At 33.6% G+C, this 26,129-nt stretch overlaps 4 protein-coding genes across 5 annotated transcripts in view; 2 read left to right on the top strand and 2 right to left on the bottom strand.

Annotated features, from left to right (window-relative positions):
- LOC132758819 (retinoic acid receptor RXR-alpha-B-like) overlaps positions 1-524 on the bottom strand; it is a 29,415-nt gene extending 28,891 nt beyond the window's left edge. Inside the window, exon 1 of the mRNA XM_060750525.1 lies at positions 416-524. The gene's annotated coding sequence lies outside the window, so the exon portion shown is untranslated. The remainder of the gene's footprint in view (positions 1-415) is intronic.
- Positions 525-3,674: 3,150 nt separating this feature from the next.
- On the bottom strand, positions 3,675-7,423 carry LOC132758818 (transient receptor potential cation channel subfamily V member 6-like). Of its 2 annotated transcripts, none has more exons than XM_060750524.1 (2): positions 7,077-7,423; positions 3,675-6,622 (listed from the first exon to the last, which is right to left on the bottom strand). In XM_060750524.1, the coding sequence occupies exon 2, from the start codon at positions 6,237-6,239 to the stop codon at positions 3,792-3,794; it is 2,448 nt and encodes an 815-aa protein (XP_060606507.1). In that variant the 5' UTR covers positions 6,240-6,622; positions 7,077-7,423; the 3' UTR covers positions 3,675-3,791. The 2 variants fall into 2 exon arrangements, with proteins under 2 accessions (XP_060606507.1, XP_060606506.1); XM_060750523.1 differs by lacking the exon at positions 7,077-7,423 and adding an exon at positions 6,822-7,012.
- Positions 7,424-7,743: 320 nt separating this feature from the next.
- LOC132758817 (glycerophosphocholine cholinephosphodiesterase ENPP6-like) lies at positions 7,744-14,042 on the top strand. The gene is made up of 7 exons (XM_060750521.1): positions 7,744-8,140; positions 9,156-9,307; positions 10,406-10,571; positions 10,840-11,132; positions 12,831-12,971; positions 13,383-13,494; positions 13,754-14,042. Exons 1-7 carry the CDS (start codon positions 7,900-7,902, stop codon positions 13,915-13,917), a joined length of 1,269 nt encoding a protein of 422 aa, XP_060606504.1. The 5' UTR covers positions 7,744-7,899; the 3' UTR covers positions 13,918-14,042.
- Positions 14,043-19,533: 5,491 nt separating this feature from the next.
- Positions 19,534-24,619, top strand: LOC132758816 (glycerophosphocholine cholinephosphodiesterase ENPP6-like). Its single transcript, XM_060750520.1, has 6 exons — positions 19,534-19,706; positions 20,372-20,537; positions 21,186-21,478; positions 21,836-21,976; positions 22,706-22,817; positions 24,068-24,619. Exons 1-6 carry the CDS (start codon positions 19,578-19,580, stop codon positions 24,214-24,216), a joined length of 990 nt encoding a protein of 329 aa, XP_060606503.1. The 5' UTR covers positions 19,534-19,577; the 3' UTR covers positions 24,217-24,619.
- The last annotated feature ends 1,510 nt before the right edge of the window (positions 24,620-26,129 follow it).

Genomic DNA, 26,129 nt, shown 5'->3' with positions numbered 1-26,129 from the left:
GTACGGCTAGCCAATACAGTGTGTCCTTGCTAGTCGTACGTGACTCACGTACGCTAGAACTTCCATAATAAAAAGCCCTACTGTAAAGCGTACAATTTGTTGGGCTAATTTGAATTGGATTAGCACTGAGTCCTAAGTACTGGGTAAAGTTAGGGAAAATCGCTAACACTGATATTACACATATTACAATGTCACAGTTTACTAAAGCATTATGTAAGCCTAAGTGACGTTTGTCACATTTTATCCGGCCTATGTTCCCAGTCGGTTAATACACATTTTTGACCGTGTGACATACTGACATATGTAAAAAGCGATCTAAGATTTTTTATATTGACTCATAGATTGAGACAGATTAACATCTTGTTAGATCGGTATTCATTTTCGCATTAAAATAAAATTGCAAACCGTCACTTACACAAGGTATGAACTTGTTGATTTGTTTTCCATTTTAACAAATTTATCACAAAATCGGTCAAACTGTTTCTGTGTACTTTTAACAATGGTATGGAACGACTATCGAATTTGGATGGACTATGGTTGGACACTACTAAATAATTTCCTTCTCTTTAAAGTAATGGTTGTTTCAACGATGTTTTATTTGCAGCAAATCTTAAACAATGCTGTGCATAATTTTAAGTTTCCAACCATGTAAAATGATATTTACTGATATAACAGATAATATAGTATGTGTTTTTGTATATTTCCCAGAATAAATCGATACGACAGATACCACACACTCCTAGCTAGTAGACAAAAAGAAAAGTTATCTAACTCAAACCAAAAAGGAATTATGAAACTTCTTACTAAATCATTGAATGTAGCGACTAAACACTATACATTATACACTCTGCTAACAGGTTGCAGAAAAATAAAACAAAATGGTATAAAGCTTTAGATGCAGAACTCTAGCTGCGCTGTCGGGTACGTGAAACTGTGCAGATTTTCCGTGATACGGTGCTTTCGTCCAATATGGAGGAAGGTAAACAACAAGAAGGTAGTGTCATTTTATTTCTATGTATTTAGACAAATCCTTTTATATTGTAAAAGAAAAAATTTTCATTTTTAAGAAAAAAAATTCATATAGAACAAAATTCACAAAAATTTAATATGATTTTTAAAGTTTTTATTTTATGTAAAGACATGAAATTTGAACCGAGAGAAGTTGTATTTTTTTAGTCAATCTTCGTACAACAGACACTTATATTGAAGTGAATACTCTTATTTATTACAGTAAATGTATAAAATCATCTGTGCAATTTAAACATTTATTCTGTCAATTTATTTTGTCGAAATTTGTCTACTTTCTGTTTCGTCTCGACAACGGTGCAGACACCTAGCAACAGTTACGGAAAGGCCTCGCCGTTGCTAAGAGAAGTTGGGTATTGGATGAAGAGAAAACATGCGGTGATTTTATTTTCTATGAGATTTACGTTTATAAGTGAATAACAAGTAAATCTGCACATTATACTTGAAAAGGTAGGCGGAAGGAGGAATCAACAAATTACGAAACTACATATTGAAAGGTTAAAATGAATAAATTGTTTTAAAACGCGGACAGATGTTTTGTTTTGTTTTTTGTTTCAGAAGAAAATTAATGCTAGCATTAAGCAATGCTTATTTTGTGCTTGATGCTGATCCTGCTTCTTAATTCTGCTGGGGATTTCGTGAACATCTCATGTATAGTTATGAACGGGTTTTATTTCTTCCTCTGAAATACTTCTTCCATACCCATTCGACTTTTATGCACATATATATGAATATTGTGCTGGTAAGCTGTTGTATTTTGTTTGTCCTTTCCCAGTTCCACCTTTTTTCTTCCCAGTTTTTCCCCCGTTTTTTATTTGTTGTCCTGCTGAGCGCCTATCCAACGGTTCTGTTTGACAAAATATTGTCTGGACTACGTTCCTGGCTTCATAACCTCAGACCCCCCTCAAAATTCCATTTTTATTTAGTTCCGCCAATAGTTTTCTCGTTTAGGGCATACGCATTTTTTTACTTAGGGACTATAAGCCGCTTTTCATGGTATGGTACTACAGTGTCACATTGAAGGTTCCATTATAACCGCCGTATGAACACATCTACGGATGTTTCTAAATTCAAAATTTCACCACTTTCTCATCTGCTTCAGTCGGTGCTAGGGAGCGTTCACGGTAGTTTGCATTTGACATTACCGTCCATGAACAGGCTGAATCAAACCGAGTCTGCAATATTTTCAATTTTGCAGTTTTTACTTTCTTTTGGAATTCGTATTTTCTCTATTTTGTTCGCTCTAAACCTCTCTTTTTCATATTTGATTTCATATTTTAATAACAATAAATTTGTACCTTCTTATTAGCCATGACAACAATAATGATTATTATTGGAAGCATTCACCAATATACCCTGATCTAAAGAATAAATAAACATTTTAAAATTTTGTCATTGAAGGAAGACAAATAGTTATATTATGTAAGGATGTAACGCTTTTAATTTTACTTGGTCTAGGATCTTTGATGATTAAACAGTTTTGCATAAATCCTTTTTACAGATAATGGTGTTTTCGTATCCATATGTAATAACAAATGGGCATTTATAAGACTTATATATACTTGCATCGACTAAATACAAATGAAAATAAAAGTACATGCATAGCTGCAATTTTTGGGGAACTTTAATGTTTCATATATATAAAATCAAAATTCGACAAAGCCTATTAATCGTTAGATATTTTTTTACGAAATTATGATGATTTGTAATAAGGTAAGATTTATTGAAAAATATAAAACTGAATCTCAAAACGGCAAAATTGAAAATGTTGCAGGCTCGGTATGAACACATCTGCGGATGTTTCTAAATTCAAAATTTTACTATTTCATGTTTAAATGTTGAATTCTGCTTAAGCCGGTGCTAGGGGGCGTGGACGGTAACTTGCACTTGCCAGTACCGTCCATGAACAGGCTCAATCAAACCGAGCCTGCAACATTTTCAATTTTGTCGTGTTGGGCTTTCTTTAGGGATTCTGTATTTATCTATTTTGATAGAGCCAAGTTTCGATGAACACTTTGAATAGCTTTGAATGTTCTGTGATTACCTTCATAATTATGAATGTGAATGCATATGCAGAAATGACTTACATGTATCTTTATTGAACTATACATGTACAGTGTATATATACTAATCCTATTTACTGCTATAGCCGGTGCGGCTGGGAGTGGTTGAGGGACAGGGTACAGGCAGCTCCATAAAACCGAATCTACAACATTTTATCATTGCCATTTTAAGCAGCTTTTACCAGCATTAACAATAATTTACAGAATTATAATGGGACCTATATAATGACACCGTCATTTTATATCATGTGTTCTTGAGAGAATATGTCAGCAATTAATGCAAAACAAGGGATTAATTAATGAATATTGCATGTCTTGTGCGGACGGTGGTAAATACACATTATTCAAGAGAAGCTACAGACCATCAAAAGGGGGATGAACAAGAAAGAAAAACACAAACATGAGCAATAATTTTGCGTTGAACATTTTAACAGCTCTTCAATATATTAGTCCTTACTATTTACAATCCGACATTACAGCTGCAGTTACTAGATTGTACTGGTACTGGAAAACATACAGAATCGTAAAAACTATAACAATACTAACGGTATATACATTGTACGTCTAATACTGTTGTTTCTGGCACTAGAAATTGTTTGGTAAAATTGAGCATTCAAATACAGTACACAAAAGAGATAGCAGAAACGCACTAGATACATTTGTAAAAGCTTCTTGATTAACTGTTGCTAATTTATTTAGCAATTAGATATCTTCCACCGATGGAAGGTGGTGATTATTTCGTGGACGGCCGTTTCTTGCTTCAATCACATCTACATTACTGGAAGCGTTGTGAGAGATTTCTGTATTATCGTCAGAACGCTCCTTTTTCTTCTTTTTCTTCCTGTGTCTTCGTCTAGAATGAACATCCTCATCTTCGTAGCCAGGTGTATCTTCTAAATTACTTCTACGGATTTCAACAGGTTGGTCGTTATTTGAAGACTCGTTTGAAATCTTTTCGCCACCAAACACATCGATCTTAGGAGGTTGAATGTTCTTGATAGTGTGAAATATAGTCTCTAGCATGGTCTCTGTGTTTGGTCGGTGACGCGATCTGCTCTTGGTCACCTCATGTAGTGATCTTACCTCCATAAAAGAACGAGTTCGCTGAACTACGTGCTTTGTGTCCCAATCATACCAGTCGCACACACGAGGCTGACCTACCATGTGTAAACAACATACTGGGAAAATACTCTCGAAGAAAAGAATAATTGATAGCTGTTGAACTCTGTATTGAATGTCACGGTTCTGAGACACAAAACTACACGTGTTTGACATCATTGCAATCAGCGAGTTTATCATCAATACGTATGTCAGAAGCACAAATGCAACATATATACAGACGGCAAACCAAGGAGATTGCGCATCAAACAAAACATCCAATGATGTAAATCCGAACATCATCTTGAACATAGCAATCATTAGTTTGCTGTATTCATGAACGTTTTCGTTTTCTCCAATATCAATAGTAAGTTTTGGAGAACCTCTGAATACAATGTATATTCCAGATGTAAAAGCAATAAGTTCCATACCAATAACGATTGAAAATCGAAACATATCACCAACTAATACTTTTTGTATCATAACTGTGAAGAAGCTAAATTGTCTAAAACCCCTAAGGAAGAAAACCAGGAACCACCATCCTAGAATCATTGAGCAGACGAGAAAATAGTCCCCATACTTTTCATCAACAACCCGCCATATAAAGTCTGCCACTATTGTGAAAGCAAACAAAACCAGAACGAGTCGGAGTGGGCCGTTATGATAACAGTTTGTTACATGTGATATCGTCCACGGCATGCGGCCCTTGATCATTCTAATCACTTCCTGTACAATATAAAAGAACGCAGACACAAGGCCAAGAATTGCGTAAAATGTGACGTAGGCATCGTCACCGATAGTGTAGACGGTCCTGTTAGTACTGGTCGTGTTGTCAGCAACTGACGAGCGCCGAACAGCGTAAACTGTGTATCCAATCATGAACAGCATGTGCAAAATACCCCAAATTGCGAGAAACCACTTGTAGAATTCCCATTTCCTGTTAATGACATACCGTAATGGTGACAACTCGATAAATTTAAATACTGTGGTAGAATTACTATCAAATATCATCTCAAGGGTGGGAACTTTATACGGGGTTGGTTGTACATAGTCATCTGCTTTCTGTTGCGTGTCGCTCCATTTCATGTCATCTACCCATGGAATGATATCTACCAGCTTAAACTCAGAAGTTGCATCAATATCTGTGACGTCATAGAGTTCAACATCAAAAAGTCCATCTTCAGAATTCACGTAGCAGTAAACACCTTTCATTTCCATTATAAATTTGAATATGGATTGTTGTCCAAGTTGGGCAGCCAGTTTCAGAGGGTTAAGCCCCTCCTTATTTGGCGTTAGCCAAATATAACTACTCTGAATTGCAGATGTTTTAGACATTTCCTTAATGCTTTCTATTTTATTCAGATTTTCTTCTGGTTTGTCTGCTTTTATACCAGAAATACGTTCTACCATTGTCATAATATCATTAATCTTTTCAGGATACAAATTCGCATAGCGAATCAAACTATGACACACATTATCTCCTTTTGAATTCTGAGAATCTATCTTAGCACCATATTCAATCAGTTTATCAAATAGTTTAATATTTAAAGTAAGGGCTGCAACTATGAGGGGAATTTCACCTAGCATAACCGTGTTTTCAAACCTAGTACCGATGGCACTTGCTGATAAGATATTTTCAAGCACACCTAGTTCTTTTCCTTTGCGCAACAAACCATCAGTAACTGCTATGTCTTCACCCGTTACGGCGATATGGAGTGCGGTCTGTCCTCTGTAAAGTTCGGAGTCACATCTGGCTTCAGTGATCAGTTCGGGACAGGCAGTCAGCAAAGCGGATATAGTGTCGCTATTAGCTCGCATCTTAACTGCCCTGTGTAGTATAGTTTCACACTCAGGGGACATATTCTGAAGTTCTTTCTCCTTCTTTTTGGATTTTATTTCAGATATAATGCCACTCACTTTTTCCGACTTCCCCTCGTGAATTACGTGCACAAGAGATTTTACAACTTCCGGCACATTATTTTCAGTGAAGTTATATGACTGTCCAAGACCCACTGTAGGTATCGGAACTGGTCTGTCTTGGTTGGTAGCCATACTGTTGCTTTGTACTAACTTCTACAATAATATCAAATATTATCTTTATTCAAACGTAACAATTCAACATTTGTGCGTCTTCCTATCCTAGATATACAATACTAATTAGAAATAATTAATTTGTTCACGACTTTATTCCTTTGCAGGAATAACCTTGATCAGTCATATAGGAATTAAAAGTATCACATACATCCTGTCGACTGCAACTGTCCCAGTTTTAAATTATAGTCCATATTTTCTATTGAAGTTGTTTAGCGGTCATTGGCACAAGATCGACGCAACTATATTTATGTTAAAACTCGCAATTTTAAAGTTCAGTTGTTTCAAAACAAGCAATTCCTTTCATATTCCAGTTTACAGCTTCACATGAGGTGTCTCGAATACTGAAAAGTAAAAGCGATATACATGTGATTTTATGTTTCATTGAGAATGACAATAAAATTGATTTACAATAAAAAAAGCAATCCGTTAGTTCTATACGATTGATTGGCTCTTTATTTAATATGACAGAAACACTACAAATTGTACCGGTATTATCTTAAGAATATTTACGATTACTTCGCTAAATAACGGTTTTCTCACCAATGCAAGCTGCACAGCACAATTAAAAGCCTTTACATTACATTTTCCCTCTTTCTACGGATTACAGATGTGAAATACATGTATAAATAAATTTCCCCTCTAAAAGCTGTAATATCAACTGACCGAACATTTAAATATTGATTTATCGTCGTAGCAAACAAATGCCTTGAATATATACAATGATATACATATATCAATCAAGTCATTTAAATGGAATAAATAATCAATCTTGTAAAATTAATGAGAAACTCTTACCTTGCATCGATTAGTGCCTATTCACTGTATTGCCGAAGATATTTCGCTTTTATCAATAATCGATACCGAACCCTTTCAATATGCGTACATACTTTATTATGTAAATTAAATAGTGATCCTTTTCAAAATTGTTTACAATGTCATAAAACACATAGTCAAGCGATGTGATAAACATATTAATATTATTTGTAGGTCAACCTGATCTATATACAATATAACCATGTTTAAACTGTGAGAATCCTCTAAAGTAATATAATCTCTGCCAAACAATAGTGGGCATTAAAAATTACAAATGTAGATCCTGGATTGTTTTTAATCTTATTAAATCCGTAGATTATTATTGGGGCACAAATAAGGTCATAGGTTCAAATAAAAAAAAAAATATAGTATAAATCAAATTTCAATACAGTATGCGATGCTTGCAATTTTGAACCTCAATTCTTTTTGTTTATTGACGAGGCTATATGAAACTGTCATAAACTTTAGAATAGGATTAAAATTAAATCGTGAAGTAAGATATAGATAAAGGGCAATCTGCTCTTTGCCATTTTTTATCTTCACTTCACATTTTAAGGGTACTTAGTGACCGAACATCTTAGTAACTTACTGCATCTATAGAAAGATATTAACAGCACATAATATCTACTCGTAACATAGCTTTAATCGCATGTACTAGCCTTCATCATATTTGCACAATTTTTTTCTTTGTTTCAAGTGTTTAAAATGTTATAGAATTATAAAGATAGATTTTACCAAGCTAAGCTCTCTGTAATTGCATGAATTTTGAGAGTTAATTATATCTTAATCCCATGTTATACTAATCATGGTACGCTTCCTACGTTTAAAATTGATTACATTTTTGATTAGCATTATATTATTAAATGAAATTGAATCAAGCAAGCTGGTCTTTTTGCTCGTGGATGGATTTCGATGGGATTATTTTAAATTACCAGGACTGAACCTGAACGGATTCACGAGACTGTTCGAGCATGGAACTAGAGCTGAATGGACTGTGCCAGCATTCCCTACAAACAGTTTCCCTAATTATAAAACGTTAGAGACTGGTATGTTGTATATTAATTCATTTACAAGATCTTCTTCTTTGTCAATAACATTCATTTTACATTCATATCTTAAAGGGATTTGACCGCGGTCTTTTTACAGGAAATAAATTTTTGAGATTAATGTTCCATTTTATGTGAGTATAGACCAAAAACTTCAAATTACTCGCTCACTCCGTTTTTTTCCAGAATAATCATCCTAAATGTGGAAAATGACCCAAAATTGAAAAGCTTTCGAATTATAGTTTTAATTTCAAAAAACAATATGACTATATGTACGCTGGACACAGAACATTTTCTAAAACGTTATATGTATATTAGTTTAATGGGGTTATTAAGAAATTGTATCAGTATGTACATATGTTATAGTGTTCACAATTCGGATAGGTTTATCATTTAGTAAATAACAATTTTGAAATTGTTATTGTTGCAAAATGATTAAGATAAAAAACCCAAAAGAACAAAAAAAAACGAAAATGTAAATGCTCGATATAATCACATACAAACTTCAAAGGTTTCAAATATTAAATGCGTTATTGAATCTCAGGTCCTGCAAGATATTTGCTTAAAATCACGAAACACAATTAAATACTATAGTAGCTTATTGTTATATCAGATACATGTACATATGTTTGAAAATATAGAGATGGACACATTATTAGCTCACCCTATGGTCTGTGTTTTCTATACAGCATATGCTGTGCATATGTTTTCTTTACTACTGACTAATTTAGTCGCATGGATTTGACCTAAAATATGTTTTTATATAATGTCCATATACTGTTTAAAAAAAAATAGAAAAAAGATGTCTGTTATATTGTTATAGACTATAACAATACAACAAAAAATTTTCTTTTTTCTGTTTTTAATAAATGGATATTATATGATTAAACATATTTTAGGTCAAATTAATCCAACTATCACCTTTGCTACTGACTGACAGAGATCCGTTGAACATGTAAACACCCATAAATTTGTATTTGAATGTTATTATCCATATGTTATCATTATTTTTCAGGTCTGCACGTAGAGAATCATGGTTTTGTTGGCAACTACATGTATGATGAACAGTCTGGACTCGAGTTCGAGCTTCTAATGAATAATGCGGACAGTCTACAGCCTCGCTGGTGGAACACAGCGGAACCTTTCTTTATTACCGCTGAAAAACAGGTAACTGTAATACATGTTTGTACATATATTAGAAAACTGTCGAAATGGAATGAGAAAATGATAGGATACTAATATCACACTGTTATAAGATAAAAGTGGTTTATATGTTTTCGTGCTCATGTACTATAAAAACAACGCTTATTCATAAATTGTTGTCTATGAATTAGTTGAAAAAGGTTTATAGTCAAGTGTGTGAGACTAAACGTATAATAATGTACAAATCACCAACTGACTGATACTCAAGTTTACAGTCGACCATAATAAAGTTGTCGCCAAAATTGGCAAAATTGAAAATGTTGCTTATATTATCTTGTTCACGAACGGCGGTGCTTATGCAAGCTAATGTCCACGCTCCCCAGCACCGGTGCATAAATTTAACCCAATTTTTAGATATCACCTTTTTTATCATTGGTCTGGCAGCGCTCTTTTTTTTCAAAATATTACCTAGTACTGATGATGAATGGATTCTTCCCATCTCTACTTTAACCCATTTTAAGCATGAAAACTATTATTTCTTAGTTTGCTTAAAGATGGCATCTGTGTGGAATGGTGCGCACTTGGTCTTTGCCGGGTATGCACTTCTTGGGAATGAAGTACCATCATGTGTGTTTTATTCTGAACATATTTAATGACATAAATGTTATGTTTTTTTGGAATATATTCTTCATAACCTCTGATCCCCTTACAGCATTCCATATTGTTTAGTTCCACCCATTGTTTTCTCGTTTGGAAGCATTTTTTCTCTTGGGGACTATACTTGTGTATTTGGGTTTGTTTACCCTCGCAACCGGAAAGAGACCATATGGGCGAGATGACTGTACGCCGCTTTTAATGGACATGGTACTAACGTGTCACATTGAAGGTTCCATGATCACCGCCGTTTATAAATTCAAAATTTCACCATTACATGATTTATTATTGAATACTGTTTAAGCCGGTGGTGGAGGGCGTGGACGGTAGATTGCATTTTCAAGTACCGTCCATGAACACACATGAAACCGAGCATGCAACATCTTTAGTTTTGCCGTTCTGGACGTACATTAAGAATTCCTTTTCTCCATTTTTTATGTACGATACAGAGACGTTTTATAATTACAGAATATTCGGACAGGCCTGTACTATGTGAGAGGTTGTCAGATAGCTGTTGATGGTATAACTCCCACATTTTGTCTACCATACCATGGCTACCCGAGCAAGGAAGATATAGACTGGGCAATACAGGATTCACTAGACAAGATGAAAAACGAACAGCTTGATATTGCTTGTATATTTTCTATGTCCGCATAATCCGATTTTTTGACAAATCGAATTTGTTTAACATCGAATCAAATATTATTGTAAGGTAGAAATAACAATAAATGTTCTTTGTAACCATCATTTTCACAGGAAGGAATAAGAAGAAATAATTAAGACTTATAACTCAGCATATATAAAAGATTACTCTCAGAACTTTTATAAAGATTTTTATTTAAACGTTTTTTTAATATACGCCAGTCTTGTTTTCAAAAGGATAAGTACTACATTTACTTCAGACATTTACCATCAAGAGGTTGATCACATGGGGCACGAGTATGGTCCGAATTCTGAGCAGGTAAAGCATACCGTGAATGAGGTAGATGGTCATATTAACGATATGTTGGATATTATTGAAATAAACAAACAGAAGGATGTAGATGTGATAGTTTTGTCAGACCATGGAATGGCGTCCATTGATCAACTGCACTTGATTAACATAACAGAAGTTCTAGATATGGATAATGTTAAACAAATAACAGAAGGTGGAACCCAAGCTTATATCTGGCCTGTACACGGGAAAGAAAAACATGTAAAGTATATATGTTTGTTTTTTGTTTTAGAATATGGGGTATTTTTCAGTAAAGTTTGAGAACATAGCTGAAAAATCTCACACATTATATGTTTAGATTTAGAAATAAATAATAAATTATGTATATTCAAGATCGCGCATGTAACTATTACCAGAGAAATGTATCTCCCACATATGTCCACATCTAAGTCATGCTTTTCAAATACATATAAGAGATAAATATACACATGTATAGATTTTTAAAGGTAATTAAAGGAATTTGTTATTAGGAATTGTATGTGTTGTAAGGTCTATTATATTTTGTGCAACCTGAGCGATGTTACACATCGTATTGAACTTTTTTAAAGGCCACCTGTAAAGACAGTGGTTAGTACTTGATGTCAATTCTTCTGCTGCAAAAAGTTTATTTTTGAACCAACCAGAAATACTTTCATAATAAATTTGATACAATGTATTTATAAAAATAGTTTTTTAAATGTTGACTTACGCGTATACATAAGTAACATCATAATTGGTGTCACCCAAACTGATACTTGGATAGAACACAATGAACGATGTTTTAAATGTGTTTCCATTCAAAGGAAAAAAGGAAAAAAAGAAAAGAGAAAAAAAAACACACGCTTTCTTTGTATATTTTCAGGTTTATGATCAGCTGAAATCCTTTCATCGAAATTTGCATGTGTATCTCAGGGAAGATTTACACAATCGATGGTTTTTCAAGAACCACAGTTTAATACCCCCAATATTTCTTACAGCAGACAAAGGCTGGTTTATCGCACATGTAATTAATTTCGTTACCAGAACAATTTTAAATGTAAAGTTCTTTAACTGAATTTTAAAAATGAGTATCGAAAATACACACAATGATATCTATATATATATGTATATATATGACCGGATGTGTATGCTGCAGGGTGTGAAGAAAATTTTATTTTATTTGAAATATAAGAGTTTTAAACATGCACTCGGAACTTTTGCAACAGGATATATGTTCGTAATAAGACGTCGTCATACATTCATCCCAATAAAACATGAATAATAAAAAGATTCTACTAAAATTATCTTTATTTTGTAAAAACATTATGTTAAAATTTAGATAATTAATACTTCTCATTCTCCGTTCCCATTTGTTACAATGTAAAATACATGTTGTATTGAATTCAGTACTTGAAATGAACAATATGATCTCCTTTTTTGTTTATTTAGCTAGTCATAATTGTATTCTTATATTGTGATATTAGTGATTTTTGACTGTTATTTTTCTGTTTATTTGTTGTTATAACCAGTTGCATATTATATGCCTTGGTTTAATAAAAACTGAAAACTGAGACTGGAATTGTATGTGTTGTTAGGTCTATTATATTTTGTGCAACCTGAGCGATGTTACACACCGTATTGAACCTTTTTAAAGACCAGCTGTAAAGACCGTGATTAGTACTTGATGTCAATTCTTCTGCTGCAAAAAGTTTATTTTTGAACCAACCAGAAATACTTTCATAATAAATTTGATACAATGTATTTATAAAAATAGTTTTTTAAATGTTGACTTACGAGTATACATAAGTAACATCATAATTGGTGTCACCCAAACTGATACTTGGATAGAACACAATGAACGATGTTTTAAATGTGTTTCCATTCAAAAGAAAAAAAGGGGAAAAAAAGAAAAAAAAACACGCTATCTTTGTATATTTTCAGGTTTATGATCAGCTGAAATCCTTTCATCAAAATTTGCATGTGTATCTCAGGGAAGATTTACACAATCGATGGTTTTTCAAGAACCACAGTTTAATACCCCCAATATTTCTTACAGCAGACAAAGGCTGGTTTATCGCACATGTAATTAATTTCGTTACCAGAACAATTTTAAATGTAAAGTTCTTTAACTGAATTTTAAAAATGAGTATCGAAAATACACACAATGATATCTATATATATATGTATATATATACCGGATGTGTATGCTGCAGGGTGTGAAGAAAATTTTATTTTATTTGAAATATAAGAGTTTTAAACATGCACTCGGAACTTTTGCAACAGGATATATGTAATCGTATACGAGAATAACAATATCAAATATTTATATATAAATGCATACCATTTTATACAAAATATATACAAAAACAGTGTAAATAAATAACAAGTACTCATGACTCATCCTTTAAATGATATGTTTATTGTTTGACTCAACTGATTCTGTACAGAATTATTCAGAAAATGTATTGTAAATATCATTTATTCTCATTACAGCCGAAATCATCAGACAGATATTTTGAGTTAAGTAGAAGCCCATGGCATGGTAACCATGGTTTTGACAACACCGATCACGATATGAGATCAATATTTGTTGCCTACGGTCCAGGTTTGATGATTATGTATTGTCATTTCTATGTTATGTTTTTGCAAATGAATCTCCCGTGAATGAAAAATGATCTAAGTTAAAGTATATACTAGTATTTATAACATAACAACACTTGGTGTTTGCAATCGAATTACATATACTTACCAGAGTTTACTGAGTATATACATTTAGATGTTCCATTTCTTACAGCAGTTTATTAATTAATCATTATAATAAATATTCATCACTGCATATCATTAAATTTATTTTATATTTACAGACTTCAAAAAGAATCATACTGTCAAAGCCTTTCCTAACATTAATGTATATCAAGTGCTGTGTTATGTTACTGGTATAAAAGCGAACCCGAACAATGGCACGTGGTCTGAGGTCAAAGACATGATTGCTTCAAGTGAACCAATTGAAAAACATTTAGAACTCTGAAAGCACATAAACTTTGTAATTTTGAAACATGTGCTTTAAGAGGGTTGACACTGAGTTATTTAATTTAAAGCATATTTCTACATTATATACGATTTATTTCAATTTGATTAAACTATTAATTTCAAGCATTTACCATTAGTCCCCCGATTGCTAAGTTATTTAATTTCGACTAATTATTAATTGTACAGATTACTCAGTTCTACTGGTTATTGAGTATAGGTTAAAGTTTATTAGATTAAATTGGTCAGGCGCGACACAGCCGGGCGACCAATTTAATCTAATAAATTTAAACCGGCTTAGTGTTTTAAATTATTCTTATAAACAGTCGACTTACTAGACTGATTAACAGTTTGCCGATTTACCGAAGTAAATGTGTTTCGATTCATTTGAAATACTGCAATTCTATTGGACAAAAAATAATTTCAAACACTAATTTTTGTTTAAAACATATATTTCTGTCACAAACAATACTCCTGACCTTATGAGTAAGACTTTAAGAACCAAGGTTCAATGAATCCGTGCTCTTCTTTGGACATGTAAAAGAATCATGGCCGCCTCTAGAAAGGCGCAACTGTTGTACTAACCCGAAAATAAATCTTCAAGGGCATCGTGCACTTGGGATGTGGCGAACATTATTTTTTCATTTGTTTGGTTTTACAGCGCACCAACAGAATATACTAGTAGGTGATATGACGCTGAAGCAGGAAAGATGATTTTGTCTTTGTTGTTACAAAGTTAAAGCAACACAAGGGTCAAAACCATCATACCTGCTGGAGCCAAAAGATGCATAGACCCCAGTAATTCGGACCCATTTAGTCGCTTTTACCGTCAGGCAGAGATAAACGGTGGCTGAAAATGGACATCAGCTTGCATCAGATAATGAATTCTTTTAGAACATCACGTGGTTTAAACGTCTAATGTTCATTGGTTGTATTTTTGAGGTGTGAAATAAATTCAGGTATAAATTTAACACACAGAGCGCTCGTCCATTTTTGCCAGCCCGCATAGCTCAATCGGTTAGAGCGCGAGACTTGTAATCTCGACATTGTGGGTTCGATTCCCGGGCTGGCCAACTAAAATTATTAATCAGTCTTTCGGATGAGACTTTAAATCGAGGTCCCGTGTATGGGTGCTTAAACACTTGGCACGATAAAGAACCAGGAGAAGCTTCTGGAATTGGGGCATCTTTCTGTATCTGTAATTGCACTATCCTCCAAAAAATAAAATGACTAATACTCTTCTGGAGGACTCGCCCATATGGGCAACCGGTGGCGAGTATAAATAAACGCAAATACACACAACTCGTCCATTTGGTTTCTTTCCGTTGGCGAGGGTAAACAAACCCAAACACACAACGTTTAAAAAAGCTTCTCAAAATCCCTCCAGAGGCGTGCACGCCGCGGAGAAGGCACACGGCAGGTCAAGGTCAAGTCACCTTAAGTACCAGAGATGATTGCTTGACCTGTCGTGACTAACTCTGGAGGGTTGGCGCTAACATAGGCCGTTTTTGTTATCGTTGGTCAGGAAGCTGATGCCTTGGCAGTATTGTCGACTCCTTCACCACCACTGAACGAAAAACGGGCTACCATGCAGAAGATTCAGCATGAAAAAGACGTCCCCGATGTGACTACCATAGTGGACCGGCAAGGATGCTATATTCTCGGACATATGGTTAATTCCGGCGCCGAAACTCAAAACTCAAAAACTGAAAAACAACAACGTTTAGATAACAAGAAATGATTAAAATAAAGCATTCAGTTGTGAGCTTCCTAGCTGCCGATCAAAACCACGGTCGCTAAAAGCTGCTTTAAAACATGTCATAATAAAATTTCACCAGGATTAGAATTAAATAGTAATGTTATATTGATTTATATTTTAAATCTCGATCGATAATGACATATCTATACAGTACAGATAGCATCTCATTCACTATGAATGAACCTTTTTTTCTTTTTTCTTTCATGTAAGGTTACGTAAAGCGTGTCATCTTTCCGCATGCACACGTTCTCAATGAATTCTATCGTTTTATCGTTCACCGGTCTGTTAATTAGTTTACCCATGGTTAATATACTACTCAACTTTTGCTAAGCACAAAACGTTTCTGAAAAATATATAAAAGATCCAGTTATTTATTTTGCTTTGTTTTATTCAGCAATGTTTTCAGACACTATACGCGTACGCTTTCCTTTTTTTGTTTACATCGGAGGACTCCGTGATGGACAATTCTTATAATTTTCGTCTTCTGCCTTGCTTTGGCCTTTGAAGGTGATACTCCTGTTGCTTTGTCTTCCATAAAGACATCGGGTCCTTTTGTTATAATTATGGTCATTTGTTTACTTTTTATATGTATCTACATTAGCAATTTTGTATTTACTTTTTTCACGTTTTGTAACCATAATAAATGTTAGAATTTCGCTCGGCTGGAATTCATTTTATTAACACTGTCGCGTTTAAAATGAACATGATGATTGGGCTAAGAGTGATTTTTTGGTGCACCATTAACCGTTTTAAAATCTCCAGCAGTGCGTATGCTGCTGACCGTTGCTGCGGAGCCCCTCTGTGTTCCTCAGATGTATGCCTTGTTTATTGTTTTATACAATTGTGGTGACACTTCTTGTTTTTCTCGTCTTTTGGAAAACAATTTGCATTTCCAAAAAACTTGGCTATAGGGGATCTTCCTCTACTTTAAAAATAACTTATAAAAAATTAGTAACACAATGTAAAATTTGCACTGTAATAAATTAATTAAACATGAAATTGACATTTAAAAAATCATCAATTCATTACCGAAAATATTCACTCTAAAACATTTGGTGCCTACTAAAAGTTGAGTAGTATACATTGGGTTTTGTTTTCATTTTGTTTGCGGTGCCTTACAGTTCTTCTTAATAAAGTGAAGTATATATGTACATGTATATAATAGCAAAGGAACTATTGTAAGTCACGTTATACCGTTATCTCTGCTTTCAACTTACTAACCATACATTAGTCCGATAAATAGGTTACCGTACAAATGTATATATATGTAAAGAAACAGGTAAAATAAGAACACAAAGCCAACAGTAAAGTTCGTGTAAGTGGAACTATGGATTGCACAAATTACTTTTCTATATTATTTGCATTCTTAGTGCCGTGTTGTGAATCTAGCAAACTTTTATTTTTTCTTGTTGACGGTTTCCGCTGGGATTATTTTCAACTTCCGGGTTTGCAGCTAGAAGGATTTTCTCGCTTTTTTGAGCAAGGAACTAGAGCAGAATGGATGGTTCCTGACTTTCCTACAAATAGTATTCCAAACTATAAAACACTCGAAACAGGCAAGTAGTTCTTACAATCCTTATTTGTTGCCTCTGCCAAAATTATGGAGGGGTATTCAATGTACAAGTAGCTTTGGTGCTATCTGGAAGCTATCGCGTTTTAGGAAATAGTTGAGCCGCGTCACGACAAAACCAACATAGTGCGTTTGCGACCAGCATGGATCCAAACCAGCCTGCGCATCCGCGCAGACTGATCAGGATCCATGCTGTTCGCTTACAAACCCTATAACAAGTAGCCAACAGCATGGATCCTGATCAGACTGCGCGGCTCAGTTGTTTTTTTTAATGCTGTACATGTTAATCACCGTTAGGAAACCCGACTCTTGAGTTGGTATTTCTAATCATTATTATACCAGCTATTTTTAGAGTTATGACCCCTGAACTTAAACTACGGAAAAATGTCAACCCGGATCTACAAATTTAAAACGGTTGAAATCTTTTGAAGGAAGCGATAACTTCGTGTTATTTAATATTTTTGAGTTATTGTCCCTTAAAGCTACATGCCTCCAGATAAGTCAAACTATTTCATTAAAAACTTTAGAAAAATGTACTAAGATGTAAGGAAATGTAAAAAAGTTTCAAGATTCAAGAAATATTTTACATATAATGTGCAATTAATGACTGATTTTTCAGTATATACAACTATAAATATTTCTACTGTACGTGTTACTAATGCAGTAAAGGCTATTTTTGCATATTTTGACCACTTTTTAGCTCGACTTTTCTATGAAAAGGGGAGCTATCCTACTCGCCCCGGCGTCGGCGTCGGCGTCGGCGTTGGCGTCACACCTTGGTTAAGTTTTTCGTACCACCCCACTTTATTTCAGAAGTATTACAAGTATGGCTTTGAAACTTACCATACTTGTTCACCATCATAACCTCCATCTACAGACAAGAGTACATAACTCTGTCAAGGTTTTTGACAGAATAATGGCCCTTTTTTGACTTAGAAAGTGTATTGAGCTTGGTTAAGTTTTTTGTACCACCTCACTTTATTTCAAAACCATTGGAGGTATTGCTTTGAAACTGACCATACTTGTTTACCATCACGACCTTCATCAACAGACAAGAGGACATAACTCTGTCAGGTTTTTGACAGAATTATGCCCCTTTTTGACTTAGAAAATACATTGAATATGGGTAAAATCCACTTATTGCCTTAACCCTTTGAGATATTGCTTTGAACTTTTAATGCTATTTCACATCATTACCCCCATCTGTACGCAAGAGAAGGTAACTCTGTCAAGGATTTGTTTTAAAAATTAAGGCCTTTTATCGACTTAGAATCTTGGTTAAGTTTTTAGTACCAGTCCACTTTTTGACTGAACTGTTTGAGATATTAATTTGAAAGTTGGAATACTTGTTTACAATCATGATTCCCAAACATGTCCAGGAGAAGGTAATTCTGTCAAAGATTTTATTTGAATTATGGCCCTTAACTGTCAATGTTTTGTTTTATAGGCAAGCAGTGTTCAAGGGTATCACACAATTCAGTAAAATAATTCTTCACTAAATATCTTAATGCTCATGGCCATTGTTCACTTTAAAAATACAGAGATTCTTGTATTGCCTTTTACTGCAAAAACTTTTTTTATTGGCAAGCAATAAAAAAGTCGAGCGCGCTGTCTTACGGACAGCTCTTGTTAGTAAAGTACGTGGTTTGTATGTGCCATTGATTATATGTAAACTGGTTCCTTTTGGTTACCTTTTAGCGTGCTGCTTTAACAGTTATATACCTCGTAGCTTTACAATTCTCTGAAATCGGGGATTTTCCTTATAGCCTGTATTATGTAAAGACAATGCAATACAAAAATTTTGAAGCAATGAATTAATCGTTTTAGTCATAATTATCCAATTTTTACATCGCGTGTATACATGTCTTTCACAAGAGCTTAATATATTTCTAAAATAAATTCAAATTAGCTGTCAAAATATAAATCTGTACAAAAATACTACATAGAAATACAAAATACAAAATAACCGTTTGTTCTTTTTATTGAGTCGTGGGACTTAAAATTAATCTACATATAAGATATACATTAGTCATTTCCATACAACGTTTCACACCAATCAGATACCACAGATCTGAGTTTGAGCTAAGAGAATATTTTAATTATAACTTTGGACCCTGCAGTCCTTTTTACAAAACGTCATAAGATTAGGAAAGGGCTGCTGACTCGTAAATAATGCTGATATTCCTTCTGTATTTCAATATGCACAGATATATAATGTCATAAATAATTACTGTTTTACCTCTTGATATAATTATTTTGGCTGATATAAATTATATATATGTGTGTATAATAAACATTATAAACTACAGGTTTGCACGTGGAGAATCATGGAATGGTAGGTAACTATATGTATGACGAAACGTCAGGTAATCACTTTAAACTCTCACTTGATAATGAAGCAAGTTTTGATCCAGCATGGTGGAGCAAATCAGAATCATTCTTCACAACAGCTGAAAAACAGGTGATTATTTTACTACATAATTATAACTCAAAGAATCACGTGCAACAAGTACCGCGTTATAATCTGCAAAATGCATGATGTATGGTTCTGCCAAACTTATATTAAGCAGGGGTCATTGAAACTATTGATATAACATTTGTTATACTGTTGTGCAAAAATATTATTTCAAACTTCAAGTTTCTTCGCAACATGTCCAGTTTTGCGACTCCGTAAAAACGGTATTGCACGGTCGTGCATAATTATGTATTTTGACGTGACATCATTTGCGTTATACAAACATAAAGATTTTGACGTGACGTCATTTGCGTAATACAAACATAGCGAAACCTTGGATGCGCTAAATGTAAGCGTGACTTTATTGGCACGTCAATGCAACAGTTGTTCTTTCTATTATAAACAGTTTTGACTTGGATATGTGATCAAAAGAATATTGAATTTGTATAGCTTTAATTTCTTGGACTCGCCGTATAAAATAATATTATGCTCGCCAGAGGCTCGGATTATATAATTCTGTTCAAATCGTTTAACCTACTTTCATTCAATATCCTCTATTTCTGCATGACCTTTCAAACAAAATTCTATTTGAAAGACCCTGATAATGAGTGTCAGACATAAACCATTTAAAACAACATGATTATTATTGAGTATTTGATTTTGTTATGTAGGGTATACGAACGGGTCTTTATTTCGTGAGAGGATGTAATATAAAAATAAACGGGACTGTTCCAACATTCTGTCTGCCGTATACACATATTCCAACTAGAGAAGAAACAGACTGGGCAATCGCTGATGCTCTTGATAAGATGAGGAACAATAACTTGGATATAGCGTGTATGTATCATACATATTTCTATTATCATTATATTTGTAGAGCGTTTAATATTAAAGCATTTTACGTAGAAAATAAAATCACTATTTCACTGCGGAACATGGATTCATTTTTACTTTAACATATTTATAATGTCTTATTTTTAGTTTCCGTTTTCTTCCAAGGTTTGCATTTTCAATCACCCCTGAGCCACTCTCCTTCCTCCTTCTTTCATCTGTCACACTGTCTTTGTTGTTTTAATCAGTTTTAAATTAAGCAGATTTTTTCAGTGTACCAGTATTATTATAATGGTTTGTAGTCACTGACTGATAAGTTTGAGCCTGTTTGTGGCTCTTTGTGTATTGTGTTGATGTACTTATCTTTATGGTTGTGCTATAGGAGATTTGTTCTTTGAATCTTCCTCTCTTGTACACATGTATACTACTGCATGGTGAAAGAAAATGATGTTTTCCTTCATATATAATATTTTCTGTCAAGCATTGTCCCACTGCACTGTGTACTTGTTAACTATGCAAATATCACTGTATGATATAGTCAGTGTCATGCTGCAGGTTGTCTTTGTAGAAAACCTCTTCTTCTTTGTGTCTCTTGTGTTTTTTTGGTTTACTATCATTATGTTGATAATCTAAATATACCAGAACTTTATGTAGATATTTATCATGAAACTGTGGATTCAATGGGACATTTACATGGTCCAAGTTCAAAGGAAGTTCATGATGCGGTAGAAGAAGTGGACGGTCATGTTGGTAAACTATTGGATATAATAGAAACTAATAAGCAGGTAGATGTAGATGCAATAGTTGTGTCTGATCACGGGATGTCATCTATAGATAGACTTCACAAGATTAATATAACAGAAGCTCTAGATATGGCGTCAATTAAAGAAATTACCGAAGGTGGAACACAAGTCTATATATGGCCACAAGAGGGCAAAGGAAAATATGTAAGATATTTGTTACTGATATATTGTTACTGATGTACACTGTACTGATATATATCATGTATCTATAACAGTAATTTGTGCTTATCTGTCATTAGAAATTTCATTTATCTAAAATGCGTATTGCTCATTATAAGTTTGAAAAAGTCTGAAATCTTTATTACATGTATTATCATTTTAAAAAGCGTATATTTCCTTGTTATTGCAATTTATCTAATTTCCATACTTATATTTACATATGACCAGTTGTCTTTAATAACAAGTCCTGTCATATTATCAAACATGCAATTTGTAATACATGTGCAGGCAAATACATCTTGTTTATCATATTCAGAGATTTGTTTGTATTAATGTTTACAGGTGTATGACAAGTTAAAACTATATCATCGTCACATGCACGTGTACTACAGGGAGGAAATAATAAACAGGTGGTTTTTCAAGAAGCACAGTCTCATTCCACCTATATATCTAACTGTAGATAAAGGATGGTTTATTGTTCATGTTAGTTTCTCTACTGCATGGTATATTTCTAGTTATAATATATATTATATTAGGTTATATTGCCCAGTATATGATGGGTTGCAAGCTTACATAACATGCACCGTAATATGTGTGTTATATCGCAAGTAATCGTTTATATCACCCTTTTGAAAATTACTGCTAGGTTTATATACAGCAGCCATGTATGTATGTATGTATGTATGTATGCATGCATGCATGTATGTATGTATGTATGTATGTATGTATGTGTGTGCGTGCGTGCGTGCGTGCGTGCGTGCGTGCGTATGTATGTATGTATGTGGAAAAAAGGGGGAAACAAACACAGAAAAAACATAATATAAGTAGACTTGCAATGTAATATTGATTTTGTATCAAATACATTTTTATTTATCATTTTTATACAAATACTTGCTAGTTTATTTATAATACATTTTGAGTTTATATGAAATGCTTTTTGAAAAATGAAATGCCAAGAAAATATGATATTTCAATAGGCCCCTTCCTTTACTTTCTTCATAAAATGGCCGTACAAGAAGAATAATTTTGGTGATAATTGTTTTCTCAACTTCAGACATTTAACAACATATATACATCACATCGTTCCAAGTCTCAGAATATTCCTGTTTATACTTCCCGTATATTCCCTAACATATAATTTACCAGCAGACCTTACAGATTTAATGTTATGTGTTATTATTTATTTGAATTACATATTTCTATTTCATAAAGCCGAGATCTCCAACAGGTTATTTTGACAGTATAAACAATATAATGTTAGGTAACCATGGTTTCGATAATGACGATCATGATATGAGATCAATATTTCTTGCTTATGGACCAGGTACGTTCCTCATATCATTTTTTTCTATATTTTACAGAATGTTATCATAAGTATATACAACATTCATACAATTATGGTGGCACAGAAAGGGCACTGGTCAGAGAAATTCGATCTATCACCTGCTCGAGTGTTTTAATCTTTATTCCCATTATATATACCCTAAATTTCCTCATTTTCAACTGGAGAAATAAGAAAATCGGTTTCCTTATTCATTGTATTCAATTTACATGTAGTTTGTATCATATGCACTTTGTTGCGGGATAACAACCATTTGAGAGATTTGAGGACTCAAATTTGATTGAATATAACGATTTTTAATGTAGATGTCTCGTTTCTAAAACCCTTATTTTTCTGATGTGTTTTTTAGTAACATCGAAAAAATGACGTTTTTAGAGTTAAAAAATCGTTACATTCAATCAAATTTGAGTTCTATAAACCTCTCAAAATGGTTTTTATCCCGTGATTTGTAATGCTCGACCAGCCTGCGTTATATGGGACTACTTGCGTGTATAAAAAGGGAAACCGAAAAGGAACAAGTATATTTATATTCAGACTTGCAAAGCATGTCATAACATCGATGTAAATTAATGAAACTAACATTATAAAAGCATATTATTTATAATTTAGTGTTTCCATAAATTCTGAATAATGTTTTAGTTTCAAAATTGATAACGAGACCGTTGTTGTAAAGTGGGTATACATATATTCGCGCCCTTATTGACGTCAAGTGTATTCAAACGCGTGTCATTACAACATGATAAGTCTATGAAAGGGGAAAATTCATTCTATTTCGTTCAAATTCTTGTTGCGGGCTCGTGAGCAATCAACTCGAGTGATATAAAACCATCATTTAATATTCGCTGTTTATCACATTATTGTACAGACAATTAATTTAGGTGAGTGTATTTACTTCCACGTGTGTACGTTGTGCACGTGTCAAACATTATTGGGACACGCGTTAACTGCAAGGGTTAGGGCTGGGATAACCGGATTCGCACGTGAAAGGTAATCCGTGCGCACGTGGTAAATAAAAATGTCCCCTCTGCGCCACATAACGTTAAGTGTTGAAATAAATGTCCTTGCGTAAGCATAGAAGATATAACTGCGGTTAACCAGGAACAGTTTCTTATTTATCTTTGCCTAACGCTTTAAGTGCTGCGTAAATAGTTAGGGTATTTTTTATTGTTAGCGGTAGACCAAACACTTCATTTCAAGATAAATAATTAAATATACATATTTTTTATTTTCAGACTTTAGAAAGAAATATACAGCAAGACCTTTCAACAATGTCAATGTATATCAAATCATATGTCACGTGACAGGTATAAAAGCGAACCCAAACAATGGCACGTGGTCAGATGTGAAGGACATATTTGTGAATCGACATTCAGAACTTTAATATTTACTAAAGCATATCAGCCGCGTCACGACAAAACCAACATAATGGGTTTGCGACCAGCATAGATCCAGACCAGCCTGCGCATCCGCGCAGTCTGATCAGGATCCATGCTGTTCGCTTACAAACACTATTAAAAGTAGAGAAACTGATAGCGAACAGCATGGATCCTGATCAGACTGCGCGGATGCAAATACGCAATACGTTGGTTTTGTCGTGGCGCGGCTCATATAATATGGAACATAGTTTTCCACTTATCCTCAAAGTTGAACTTCGAAGAACTGTGGCAGGAAACGTGCTGTCGGATAGAAAACATGGAACCGTTTCAGCTGCCACGTGGTTACAAAATCATCTCAATGCCTTCCCATACTAATTAACACCTTTTGTATAAAATTGGAACATACCATGAATTATTTGAACCCATTGCTTGTTGTTTTGTTATCATTTTTTTTCGACTTGTACCAAGAAAAACATGTAAAGTTAGAAATTGAGCACTTTTACTGGGAGGAATGTGTTGACAGAGCGGGTGGAAACTACATCATCTCTTTCATTATGATGCCCCAATCAGTCTTCCGTACATCCCAGTGTAACAGCAGTAAGCGTGAAAACATTTTGAAATATCGCAAAAAATAAGATGCAAAAAATAAGATGTAACCGTCATTAAAGAAAAAAAAAATGGCTACAGAAGGTTAAAACATGTTGTAAATAATCCTTTAATATTAAATTTAAACATACTGGTTGATGTGAAAATATTGCAGTTCAAGCCTATTGACTATAACAATATACATAATGTACAGAGAAGCAAAAGATGACTTTAATTTTTTTTGTTTTTTTTTGAAACCGTATCAGGACACCGAGAAATAAAAAAGCCTTTTTGGGTCTTATAGATTTAAGACTGAATTACTTCCTTATTTCGTTACATTTTGTTCATTTGAATCAATCGTTTATTGTGTTAAAGTTATACCTATTAGTTGACAGTGTTATAATGCTTCCGTTAGTTTCGTATCATGAATAATAAAGGGTGTCCCCACTCAAAGCACATTCAACCCTTAGAAATGACTACAGATTTTCTTAAGAGAAGACAATCGTGCGTCTTAAAATATTTCAAATATCGATTTAGACCATGGCAAACGCTTATCATCTGAAAAATGGAAGAAATCTACAGTGTGAAATAATTTGTCATAAAAGTACTTTAGTTTGTTATACAAAACCATACTAAATCACTATAATTTTAATAATGGTTTAAGGGCAAAAAAGCAAGCCATTGTTCACATATGGATCCCATTTTTGATAAAATATTGTAATAAAATAATAATTACTTTTATATTTTGCTGATCACATGCAAAGTGAAGTTCAAAACGTGAACAAATTTCTATGCGTTAAGTTGAAATCGTGAATACGTGAAGTTAAAATCGTGAATTCATGAAGTTAAATGTCCCCGCCGATCTTTCGTAGGTGTATGCCGAAATGTTCCCTAGTTCTTTGTATAAAAAGTTACAACAACTTATCTTAAATAACAGACGACTGTGAAGAATCTAAATTTTTCTTATCATTAATAAATCAATTAGTTAATCAATCAATGAATCGGAAAGTAAATATTTAGTAAAAGATAACATAAATTGCGTCAAGATTAGAAAATAGAAACGTGAAAAAATAACTGGTCAACATACAATGGCGACCATAGCAGATTTAGTCAACTTCGGGATATTGTATGTAACGTTATTTTCATTGCATAATCAAAAGGTAACATTTACAGACTGTTTCAAGCCTAAAATGATTGATATATTTCTCATTTCAATTTCTTATTGAAAAGAAAACAACAATAAAAAAACAAAAAAGAAACAAAAACAAAAAAAGATAAATAAAAATAATATAAAGTAGCATGTCGCGCAGATTAAATAAATCATTCCACCAAC

This window comes from Ruditapes philippinarum, unplaced genomic scaffold (genome assembly GCF_026571515.1).
Source record: "Ruditapes philippinarum isolate M1 unplaced genomic scaffold, ASM2657151v2 ctg300_1_1_1_1, whole genome shotgun sequence".
NCBI classification, from domain to species: domain Eukaryota; kingdom Metazoa; phylum Mollusca; class Bivalvia; order Venerida; family Veneridae; genus Ruditapes; species Ruditapes philippinarum.
The sequence above is the reverse complement of the archived record's forward strand: the minus strand, read 5'-3'. Positions and strand labels throughout refer to the sequence as shown.

What these genes read in the sequence shown, in the direction of transcription:
- LOC132758818 (XM_060750524.1), bottom strand. Translation starts at nt 6,239, where the DNA reads ATGGCTACCAACCAAGACAGACCAGTTCCGATACCTACAGTGGGTCTT.
- LOC132758817 (XM_060750521.1), top strand. Translation starts at nt 7,900, where the DNA reads ATGGTACGCTTCCTACGTTTAAAATTGATTACATTTTTGATTAGCATT. An exon ending in TTATTACCGCTGAAAAACAG is followed by an intron (nt 9,308 to 10,405) that starts GTAACTGTAATA and finishes TTATAATTACAG; the next exon opens with AATATTCGGACAGGCCTGTA. An exon ending in CGAACAGCTTGATATTGCTT is followed by an intron (nt 10,572 to 10,839) that starts GTATATTTTCTA and finishes CATTTACTTCAG; the next exon opens with ACATTTACCATCAAGAGGTT.
- LOC132758816 (XM_060750520.1), top strand. Translation starts at nt 19,578, where the DNA reads ATGGTAGGTAACTATATGTATGACGAAACGTCAGGTAATCACTTTAAA. An exon ending in TCACAACAGCTGAAAAACAG is followed by an intron (nt 19,707 to 20,371) that starts GTGATTATTTTA and finishes TTTGTTATGTAG; the next exon opens with GGTATACGAACGGGTCTTTA. An exon ending in AAGAGGGCAAAGGAAAATAT is followed by an intron (nt 21,479 to 21,835) that starts GTAAGATATTTG and finishes TAATGTTTACAG; the next exon opens with GTGTATGACAAGTTAAAACT.